At 39.4% G+C, this 12,263-nt stretch overlaps 1 protein-coding gene across 3 annotated transcripts in view; it reads left to right on the top strand.

Annotated features, from left to right (window-relative positions):
- Positions 1–12,263, top strand: part of ARHGEF7 (Rho guanine nucleotide exchange factor 7) — a 149,497-nt gene that overhangs the window by 78,380 nt on the left and 58,854 nt on the right. For all 3 annotated transcript variants that reach the window (XM_075852516.1, XM_075852517.1, XM_075852518.1), the window contains one exon: positions 3,763–3,901. In XM_075852516.1, the coding sequence (XP_075708631.1) occupies positions 3,763–3,901 (139 nt within the window). The remainder of the gene's footprint in view (positions 1–3,762; positions 3,902–12,263) is intronic.

Here is a 12,263-nt window from a genome sequence, read left to right on the forward strand (position 1 = left end):
ATTTTTCCACCTCCTCCTTATAAGCGGGAGTTCACACTGAGTTTTTTGACGTGGAAACCGCGCCAAAAAACTGACACAAATGCCTCCCATTGATTTCAATGGGAGGCGGAGGCGGTTTTTTCCCACGAACGGAAAAAACGGCTCACGGGAAAAAGGGACATGCCCTATCTTCGGGCGTTTACACCTCTGACCTCCCATTGACCTCAATGGGACGCAGGGAAAGCGTATTTCATGTCGTTTTATGCCCGCGGCGCTCAATGGCTGTGGGCGAAAAATGCAGCGAAAAATCCGCTTGCAGACAGAGGAAAATCTGCCTCAAAATTCCAAACTGAATTTTGAGGCAGATTTTCCTCCTGCAAAAAACTGTGTGAACTCACCCCAAACTAGTATTTTGATCTCTTAAATATTGTAGAACTCTGTTGAGCGCTGTTTATAAATTAAATTTTATATTTATGTATTCTGTAAGCGGTTAGAAAAGGAAAATAAATTAAAAAAAAGGAAAAAAATAGATTATTAACGCACACGCAGCTGTAGGCTCTAGGTTAATGATTTTTTTGGTGGTGAGGGGGGTCTTTTTTAGACTGAAAGTATTGCGTATATTCTAATTTTGGCTTTTCTTAATGTGTGCATTTTTATGTTTTGTTTTTTTTAAATGTTAGCGTGTTTTGTTTTTTGCCTTTTCCCTTTAAAAACCAAAAGGTATTAACAGTCTAGTCCTGGTTTTAAGGCATATGTAAGCTTCGTCTCGACCGGGTCCAATGCTGGGACATATATAGCTTTGCTCTGACTTGGGAGAGCTGGCATGGGAAATGTCATTTGTTCTTTAATGCTCTAACTTTGTCTTGTTGCTGCCTTGTAGGTTGGTAACTGTTCACTGTGTGTTTGTGTTTCTATTGTGTATCTGTAGCTTGCAATGTATGTTGTATGAGCACAGAGGAGATGGTCTATGCAGAGCTTACAAGAATTAGAACAAACTTCATGAAAGAATGTTTTTGGCCTATTTAGCGCAGCTGGGATCAGAGAATTGTTATAATTTTGCTGCCCCTTTTCACAAATAACAGAGGCACTGTGGCATAGGGAAATGCCAGGGAATCTAGAATTACGGCATTCAGCTATTTGTGTTCTTTCCTTCCAACTTAATATATGTACGTATGTATCTTGGTGGTGAATGTTTTCTATGTATCTACAACATTCGAATAGAAGCATTGGGTAGGCAGAGATTGCATTTCTACTAATAACGGTGTGCTAGCCAATATACGCTATAGAGTAATAACAAAGTGGCTTGTGTGAAATTTACATTTGTATGACTTTTAGGATGTTACAGTTCAAGTGCTTTTTTTTTTTCTATCAAGTAATTTTATCTGATTTATCTCAATGATGTATCACCTCATGTACTAATTGTCTTTTGAAACATCTTAAATGCTGTGCTTTTTTCTAAGTCATTAATTTGCAAGTTGCCTGAAGGAGCCTCTGTGCTCTGAAAGCCGCATATAGAACTTTTATGGTTAGCCAATAATGGTATCATACCTACTATACTTTTTTTTTTTTTACACAAAAGTATTTGACATTACATCTGATTCTATTGAAATGAGTGTCAGTTACCATACAAAAGTTGTGACTTGCAACTGCTGAAAGAAAATTAAATCGCTAGCCTCAACAGTCATGTGCAACTTCATGCTAGCATTACCGCTGAGGCCAGTGATTGGCTGCAGCGGTCACGTAGATGCATTGTGCCTCCTCTTACTCCCAACCTTTATGTAATATGACATTAGCCATCGCCAGCATTCCAAGGCTGGCATTATACTGTATCAAATGTCTGTTCAGAGTGGGTTGTTTCTTTTTGTCTCATCAATTTCTTTGAGGTTACACTGTGCAGTCAAATTGCATTATTTTTTTTTGCCTCGATTTCATGGCAGAATGGCATGGTTTTGCTGCAATTGTATAAAAATTGCAGCAAAATGCGGTATTTTTTTTCAGAACCTCAGCATTTTGCTGCCATTGCCACAAAATCGTGGCAAAATGCAGCAATTACATTTTTTTTCATAACCAGGAGTTGTCGTTATGGCAAGCTGTAGGGCACAGAAATAATACATAGAGCCAGGTGGCATTGATGGCCAAGTACAGAGAGGAGAGCTGTGGAGATGCAGTGGTGGGAAAAGGTTTATGCACAGGTTGTATGTAGGAGGTGGGAGCGCTCCTATGACTGAAGGACCTGCCCCATTTCCTATAATCCATCTCGGCATCTCTCTGCTTCTAGAGAGGGAGTACACTTGACACCAGGCAGTGAACCATAAATTAGAAAGAAGAGACTCCTAGTGGCCAATACTTTGGAGCAATTTTTTTTCGAGCAGAAAACGGTATATAAAGCAATTTGCAGCTTTGCTAGTCACTGTGTTTGCCATCATAGGTCATAGGACCATAAGTTTGTTGAAATGACAGGGACCATTTAAACACTCGGATAACAGCTTTAACCCCTCACCGAAGTGTGTGTGTGTGTCTGTGTGTGTGTGTCTGTGTGTGTGTGTCTGTCTGTCTGTCTCAAAATAAAAAAAGGCAGCACTCCAGGGTTTCAAAGTGAAAAAATAAAGTGATTGACTTTATTCCGTAAGCGACGTTTCGGACGATGCAACTGCCTTTTTCAAGCATACAAATTGTGTGTCAAACCCAAGTTTATATAGGTTGATTAAACAAGGTGATGATAATACAATTAAATAAGGAACATAACAAACTAAGTATCTCCGATATGATATAATCATACAGTGAACTACTATATAGAATGTAGTATATCATAGTGTGCAAAAAAAGTTGAATCAACACCACAGATATATAAACATATGCATTAATTAGGTGTTGACGTTCTAATGTAAAAAAACACAGGTGGCGACTCACCAGTTAGAGATTACAAGAAGGTATCCATGAATTCGCATAGACTACAGCATGCATTCGGCATCCTATACGCGTTACTGCGCACATGCAGTATAGGGCGGGTGTACCTGGGTTCGGTCAATTCACAACACTGTGCGCATGCGCACAATACAACGGTTCATCGCAATCGCCATTGTAGATTAGGGCAAGTGCCAAGCTCATACTATGAGCAGTGCAGGGATGTCAGACTCCTGGCATGGAGGTTCCGATGGTTGGCATGGCAGCCTGGGGTCTAATGAAGGCCCCCAGGTCTGCCATCTTTTTACTCCTATTAGTATGTCAGAATCACGATATACTGCATTTAAAATTTTTTTTCAATATTAAAAGTTCAAATAAAAAAAAACATTTCCCATTTCCCCCCCAAAGACAATGTTAAAAAAAAAAAAGGAAAGTTAACAAGTTGCATCGCCGCGTCAGTAAAAGTCAATATTTACCCGCAGAATAAAGTTAACATGCCATTTTGCCGCTCAATGAACGCTGTAAAAATGTAACCCAAAAAACAGTGGACGAATCGCTTTTTTTTTTCCATTCCACTACACAATGTATTTATATGTTCAGATATAATGCCATGCAAAACTACAACTCGTCCTGATAAAAACACGCCCTCATATGGCTATATCGACGGAAAAAATAAAGTAATTACTTTTGGAAGGTGGGAAAGAGCACGAAAGTGAAAATCTGAAAAATGGCGTTAAGCACAATGTAGGTTTGTTTGTTGGTTTTTTTCTTTTTTTGTTCAATTTCGATTTGAAGGAAATATTTCTCATTTTGCTAACTACTAAACTGCTTTTTTAAAACTAACGAAACATAAAATCCTCTTCTATTTCTGTGCTACAGTGAGGAACTTGGGGAATTCATGGAGATGAAAGGTGCCAGTAGTCCTGGTATTCTTGTGCTAACGACAGGCCTCAGTAAGCCATTCATGCGTCTGGACAAGTACCCAACACTACTAAAAGAGCTGGAACGACACATGGAGGTATGGAAAGTCTTATTACTTCCAGGCACTTCAAATCTCACAAGTAATAATTGGTGACATGTTTTACGCAATAAAAAAATCTCCGAAGACTGATTCGTAATGAATTATAGTTATCAAGACTAGAATGAATCAGAGTGACTATAATCGTTTTGGCTATTCCCGCAGTAAGAAAAGGGTGAATTCTGGAGATGTTTTTGAGATACAGGTTACATAAGCGTGCAAGTGATTGAATATAAGAAGTAAAGTAAAGATCTGAGTCAAACATAACCCCAAGACATTGTGCGTGCTGCCTAGGAGTTATGGTAGTACCACAAACTGAGATGGAGACATCGGGTTTAGGTAGGTTAGTAGATGGTGGAAACACAAGGAGCTCAGGTTTTGGAAGAGTTTAGTGTCAGAGAGAGGACATGATGTTAGAGACAGCGGACAGTAGGGCTGGGCAATTAATCGGGAAAATACTAAACCGAAATTCAGATCAGATAACTGAGGTCATCTTGCGCATTTTTTTAAATTATTTTTTTCGGTTTCAACTGTATCTGTGTCCTTAGGACGCAGATACAGTAGAATCCTATAGTAGAGCATAATCTGGCCGCTCACAGTTTAGCGTTGACTCGTGGCGATCTGTGTGGGCGGCTCAGCACGAATGTGTTCCGAGTTCGCTACCCTTCAACCATATAACGGCGTTTCATGCAGTTTATTGGTCCACGAAGTCCTCAATGCCCACCCCATTTATTTCCTTTTAAGCCTCAATTCGCACCCCAATGGTATATACACGGATGATGGGGGTTATATACAGGGATGATGGGCCCTGTATATAACCACCCGTCATCCCTGTATATAACCTCCATCAACCCTGTATACGTGGATAATGGGAGTTCTATACACAGATGGTGTGGATTATATACAAGGACCCCTATCATCCCTGTATATAACATCCATGGTTCCTTTTATATAACCCCCATCATGCGTGAATATACCATTGGGGCAGGCACTGTCCTCTCGCTGTGGCACGTGGGCATTGAGGCTAAACAAACAGTAAATGAGATGGGCATTGAGGAAATTGTGGACCAATAGGATGCCTGAAACGCCGGTATATGCCAGAAGTGCAGCGGGAACCTAAAAATATGTGCCGTGCTACACAGACCATAGGAGAAGAAGGATCTCCTCCACTCATCGTTGGAATGAGGTTAGGGGAGTATGTATTTTATTATATTTATTAGGCTGTATGGGGGCATTATACTGCATTGGACCACTATAGGGACATTATACAGTGTCCGGGAGTATATTATATACAGGAGTATTTAGCAGGCTTAGGGGATCTATATTAAAGGCTATGTAAACCTTTGACTTCACTTCTTATTAAAAAAAATAAAAACACTCTGACCTGAATCTGTCAGTCAGTCCCGCGGACCTGACTGATTCAGTTTTAGAGGGTCCTGCCTATCTCTGACACGCAGGATCCACCTGTAATCTATCACATCTAAATTATGAACTTGTTACAGGTGGATCCTGTGTGTCAGAGACATGCAGGACCCGCTAAAACTGAATCAGTCAGGTCCGCGGGACTGACTGATTCAGGTCATAGCGAACGATATAGCTGCTCTGTATAGAGAATACAGAGCAGCTGTATCTAAAAAAGTAAAATAAGAATTTTTAATAAACTGTAACTTCATAAACACACTGACTAACCTTTTTACTAAAAAAAATAATTGACATTCAAAGGTGTACATAGCCTTTAATTAAATGGCGTGGCATGCAAATAGAGGTGTGGCTTAAAAATAATTTATTAATCGTAATCAAGGTTACATGTTTAATCGTGATTTTGATTTAGGTCATAATCGTCCAGCCCTAGCGGACAGACCATCACTGGTGTTTTGTATTAGAGCGGGGATGATGTCACGGAAAGAGCTATATAATTATGCGCCATCAGCGTAGAGATGGTACTGGAAGCCAAATCTGCTGATAGTTTTTACAATAGGGACTGTATAGAGAGAAAAGAAGGGCGGAATTAGGACTGAACCCTGAGGCACCCGAAGAGGAGAAGGAAGTAGAACCAGCCAATGATACACTGAACGAGCGGTCAGAGAGATGGGAAGAAAACCAAGAGAGGGAACATGGTCCCAAAGGCCAATAGAGCTGAGCATTTTGAGTAGGAGTTGGTGGTCTACAGTGTCAAACGCTGCAGACAGATCTAGAAGAATTAATAAAGAATAGTGGCCGTTAGATTTAGCCATCAGAAGATGATGCCTCTCTTTCAGAATGGAGAAACCGAAACATAGATGCAGCACAGGTGAAGTAGAGCTGTAAAATTATTTTATTTACAAATGTTTAGATTTTTCTAGATGGAATAAAAATGTTTCCTCGCTGATCGTTTCCAGTCCTGAGTGCTATTTTTTAGAAGTTTGGGCAATTAACGATAGGCAGCATTCATAAATTATGTTCTTGAAGTAGTGTCTTCCTCTAACCTTAGCTAGCCATGCCCAGAGATTTCTTTCACTTTTACAAAACAGTTTTTATATATATATATATATATATATATATATATATATATATATATAAAATTATTCTAATGACTGAGAAAATATTTCCATACACGTTAACTGAGCCAAATACTCATGTCAGCGGAGGAGATCCAATAATCATTGAACGTCTATGGCCAGGATAAGAGTTTACAAACAATCATTACAATGCACTAATTCATGAACTATAGGAGTGTTATAGGGGTTTTCTCACTATAGTAAGTCATTGCATATCACTAGAATCCTATCACTTACTGATCGTGAGGGTCTGACTGCCCGCACTACCACGGATTTCTTTCAGTGTTTCCCTTTCACAGACGATCTCCTGTCTAACCACTGTGCAGGGAACTGCAAAAACAAACCCAATCCCTTGGAGAGGAAATCTGGGAGTACCTTTATGCAAGAGAAAAACAATTTCTAGGGCCCTACATTTTTTAGAAAACCCCCACTGATCATAATATTTTGGCATATCTTGGGTACAACAATTTACAGAGTCTTTTCAAAAATCCGTCTTGCAATTACCCCCACCATTCCTTTTCAAGCAACTTATGCTAATCTAATAGTATACCTGATAAAGATCAACTTTTGTATTTTACATTTAAAATTTAGGTGTTTATCCATGAAAATCCTGTGGGAAGTTAATGCCACTAGGTGTCTCCCTTCCTATAGTCTGCTGTCCACCCCTTGTCAAGTAAATCTGGTTTCAGAGCAGAATGACGGGTTGCAGAAGGTAGGGGTGCGTCTCTTCACTACTTACTATACAAGTCTAAAGAGCGGTTGGGAGGAGGAGAAGGAGGGAGCAGAGAGTGAGTGACACAGGCGCCATCTATACAAGTCTATGGATAGGGGAGGGGGAGGGTGCAGAGGCAGAGTGAGAAAGAGACATGATGGTAAGATTTGTGTCACCCCCAGTGCTGGATTTTCAACTACGCGCTGGTCTGTGCTGCTGTATAATCTCCTCCATGCTTGAGTATGTGTGTGTATGTATGTATGTTTGTATGTATGTGTGTGTATATACACTACCGTTCAAAAGTTTAGGGTCACTTAGAAATTTCCTTTTTTTTTTTAAAAGAAAAGCACAGTTTTTTTCAATGAAAATAACATTAAATTAATCAGAAATACACTCTATACATTGTTAATGTGCTAAATGACTATTCTAGCTGCAAACGTGCGGTTTTTAATGCAATATCTACATAGGTGTATAGAGGCCCATTTCCTGCAACCATCACTCCAGTGTTCTAATGGTACATTGTGTTTGCTAACTGTGTTAGAAGGCTAATGGATGATTAGAAAACACTTGAAAACCCTTGTGCAATTATGTTAGCTCTGCTGTAAACCGTTTTGCTGTTAAGAGGAGCTATAAAACTGACCTTCCTTTTAGCTAGTTGAGAATCTGGAGCATTACATTTGTGGGTTCGATTAAACTCTCAAAATGGCTAGAAAGAGAGCTTTCATGTGAAACTCGACAGTCTATTCTTGTTCTTAGGAATGAAGGCTATTCCATGCGAGAAATTGCCAAGAAACTGAAGATTTCCTACAACGGTGTGTACTACTCCCTTCAGAGGACACCACACACAGGCTCTAACCAGAGTAGAAAGAGAAGTGGGAGGCCCCGCTGCACAACTGAGCAACAAGACAAGTACATTAGAGTCTCTAGTTTGAGAAATAGACGCCTCACAGGTCCTCAACTGGCAGCTTCATGATCAGCTTCAGTACCCGCAAAACGCCAGTGTCAACGTCTACAGTGAAGAGGCGACTCCGGGATGCTGGCCTTCAGGGCAGAGTGGCAAAGAAAAAGCCATATCGGAGACTGGCTAATAAAAGGAAAAGATTAATATGGGCAAAAGTACACAGACATTGAACAGAGGAAGATTGGAAAAAAGTGTTATAGGCAGACGAATTGAAGTTTGAGGTGTTTGGATCACACAGAAGAACATTTGTGAGACGCAGAACAACTGAAAAGATGCTGGAAGAGTGCCTGACGCGATCTGTCAAGCATGGTGGAGGTAATGTGATGGTCTGGGGTTGCTTTGGTGCTGGTAAATTGGGAGATTTGTACAAGGTAAAAGATTTTTAATAAGGAAGGCTATCACTACATTTTGCAACGCCATGCCATACCCTGTGGACAGCGCTTGATTGGAGCCAATTTCATCCTACAACAGGACAATGACCCAAAGCACACCTCCAAATTATGGAAGAACTATTTAGGGAAGAAGCAGGCAGCTGGTATTCTATCTGTAATGGAGTGGCCAGCGCAGTCACCAGATCTCAACCCCATAGAGCTGTTGTGGGAGCAGCTTGACCGTATGGTATGCAAGAAGTGCCCATCAAGCCAATCCAACTTATGGGAGGGGCTTCTGGAAGCATGGGGTGAAATTTCTCCCGATTACCTCAGCAAATTAACAGCTAGAATGCCAAAGGTCTGCAATGCTGTAATTGCTGAAAATGGAGCATTCTTTGACGAAAGCAAAGTTTGAAAGAGAAAATTATTATTTCAAATAAAAATCATTATTTCTAACCTTGTCAATGTCTTGACTATATTTTCTAGTCATTTTGCAACTCATTTGATAAATATAAGTGTGAGTTTTCATGGAAAACACAAAATTGTCTGGGTGACCCCAAACTTTTGAACGGTAGTGTGTGTGTGTGTATGTATGTATGTATGTATGTATGGTATGTATGTATATATATATATATATCTCTATATAGATATAGATATTGTGTGTGTATGTATTTATTAGTCCTTCTCAATGAATTAAAACAACTTTTTGATATTCTATTTCAGTAATTCAATTCAAAAAGTTAAACTCCTATATTATATAAATTCATTACTCGCAGAGGGATCTATTTCCAGTGTGTTTTTTTTTTCTTTAATGTTGATGATTATGGCTAACCGTTAATGAAAACCCAAAATTTAGTGTCTCAGAAAATTTGAATATTAACCCCTTCCCGACCACCCCACGTAGATTAACGGGCTGCAGAACTGGTCCTTGTGCCTGCAGCCCATTAATCTATGTGTACTTCTAACAGAGCACACAGGCACTCCCCGCAGCCCGGCATCTCCCAGTACAGGCTGCTACTAGCAGCCTTAGTGCTAGGGGAAAACATTGGGTCGGATCACAGCGGTGATCCGAACCGTTTAACCCCTTAAATGCGGCGGTCAATAGCGACCGCCGCATTTAAGTTATTATAACAACATCGGCACCCCGCTACGCGATATTGGGGGAGGCCGATTGTTGCTATGGCAACTGGAAGCCTAACAAAGGCATCCAGTCTGCCATCTATGGAAGGCGATTTAGGTCCTGCCAGAGTTTGAAACTGACAAGTGTAATATCCTGCAATATCTAATAATCCAACAACTGGATCTTTAAGTCCCTAGTGGGAATAAAAAAAATTTACAAAAGTAAAAATGTTAAATTTCAAAATAATAAAAGTAAAAATCGCCCTTTTTCCCTTATGAAGACCTTTTTATTATTATAAAAAAAATAAGCTATTCAGAATTGGTATTGCCGTGCCCATAACGGCCTGAACTATAAAAATATAATGTAATTTATCCCGCACGGTGACCGCCATAAAAAAAAAACTAATTAAGAAACTACACCAGAATCGCTATTTTTAGTCACTTCAGCCCCTAAAAAAGTTATATTAATTAATAATCAGGGATCAAAAAGTCGCATGTACTCAAATGGTACCAATAAAAACTACAGTTTGTTCCGCAAAAAACAAGCCCTCACACAATGTTTTTGATGGAAAAATAAAGTTGTGGCTCTTAGAATATAAGGACACAATAAAAAATTTTTTTTTTTTTTAAAACCGTGATTTTATTGTGCAAACACTGTAAAACATAAAAAACCTATATACATATGGTATCGCCGTATTCGCATCAACCCACAAAATAAATTTTCATTTATAATCACGGTAAACACCGTAAAAAAAACCAATAAAAAACAATAGAAGTTTTCACGGCCTAATTACGCTAAATTCAGCAAAAACCAGATGGGATCAAAATGCTCACTATACCCCTAGATAAATTCATTTTAGGGCTGTAGTTTCCCAAATGGGGTCACTTCTGGGGGGGTGTCTACTGATTTGGTCCCGTAGGGGCTTTACAAATGCGACATGACACCAGGAAACCAATCCATCAAACTTGAGCTCCAAAAGCCAAATAGTGCTCCTTCCCTTCTGAGCCCTGCCATGTGTCCAAACAGCCGTTTATAACCACATATGGGGTATTGCCGTAATCCGGAGAAATTGATTTACAAATCTTGGGGTCCTTTTTCTTCTATATTCCTTGTAAAAAATGTATCATTTCTAAGTTTTATTGGAAAAAATTTAGATTGCCATTTTTACGGACGAACTCCACTAAATTCAGTAAAAAACCTGTGGGGTTAAAATGCTCACTATACCCCTTGATAAATTCTTTGAGGGGTGTCTTTTTTGGGGGTGTTTACACTGTTTTGGCTCCTCAAGACCTCTTCAAACCTGACATGGTGCCTAAAATATATTCTAATAAAAAGGAGGCTGCAAAATCCTGTAGGTTGTCTTTTGCTTCTGAGGCCTGTATTTAAGTCCATTAGCACACTAGGGTCACATGTGCGATATCTCTAAAAACTGCACTATCTGGGCAATAAATATTGAGTTGCTTTTCACTGGTAACCTTTTGTGTAACAGAAAAAATGGCTTAAAATTGATTTTTTGACAAAAAAAAGAAATTTGTAAATTTCCCCTCTACTTTGCTTTAATTCCTGTGAAACTCCTTAAGGGTTAAGAAACTTTGTAAATGCTGTTTTGAAAACTTTGGGGGGTGCAGGTTTTAAAATTGGGTGACTTATGGGGGTTTCTAATATATAAGGCCCTCAAAGACACTTTAGAAGTGAACTGGTACCTATAAAAATAGGTTTTGGAAATTTTCTTGAAAATGTGAGAAATTACTGTTAAAGTTCTAAGCCTTGTAACGTGTAAAAAAAAAAAGGATGCTCAAAAAATTATGCCAACATAAAATAGACCTATTGTAAATGTTGATTAGTAACTATTTTGTGTGGTATTGCTATCTGTTTTACGAGCAGATACATTTAAATTTAGAAAAATGCAAATTTTCTCAAAGTTTGGTATTTTTATTGATCAAATTTTTCTACTAACATAAAGTACAATATGTCACGAGAAAACAGTCTCCGAATCACTTGGATAGGTAAAAGCATTCTCATGTTATTACCACATAAAGTGACACATGTCAGATTTGAAAAAAATCTGCTGCATCCACAAGGCCAAAATAGGCTCAGTCCTGAAGGGGTTAAATAAGCCCAATTTCAAAAATTATTCTTAATACCGAAATGTTGGCCAACTGGAAAGTACAGTATATGCCCTCAATACTTGGTCGGGCTCCTTTTGCATGAATTACTGCATCAATGCAGTGTAGCATGGAGCCGATCAGCCTGTGGCACTGCTGAGGTGTTCTGAAAGCCCAGGTTGCTTTGATAGTGGCCGTCAGCTCCTTCTGATTATTGGGTCTGGTGTCTCCCATCTTCCTCTTGACAATACCCGATCGATTCTCTATGCGGTTTAGGTCAGGTGAGTTTGCTGGCCAATCAAGCACAGTGATACTGTAGTTATTAAATCAGGTATTGGTACTTTTGGCTGTGTGGGCAGGTGCCAAGTCCTGCTGGAAAATCAAATCCGTATCTCCATAAAGCTTGTCAGCAGAGGGAAGCATGAAGTGCTCTAAAATTTCCTGGTAGACGGCTGCGTTGATTCTGAACTTGATATAACACCGTGGACCAACACCAGCAGATGACATGGCTCCCTAAACCATCACGGACTGTGGAAACTTCACACTGGACCGCAAG

The sequence above is a fragment of the Rhinoderma darwinii genome, chromosome 2, assembly GCF_050947455.1.
Source record: "Rhinoderma darwinii isolate aRhiDar2 chromosome 2, aRhiDar2.hap1, whole genome shotgun sequence".
In the NCBI taxonomy this organism is placed as follows: Eukaryota; Metazoa; Chordata; class Amphibia; order Anura; family Rhinodermatidae; genus Rhinoderma; species Rhinoderma darwinii.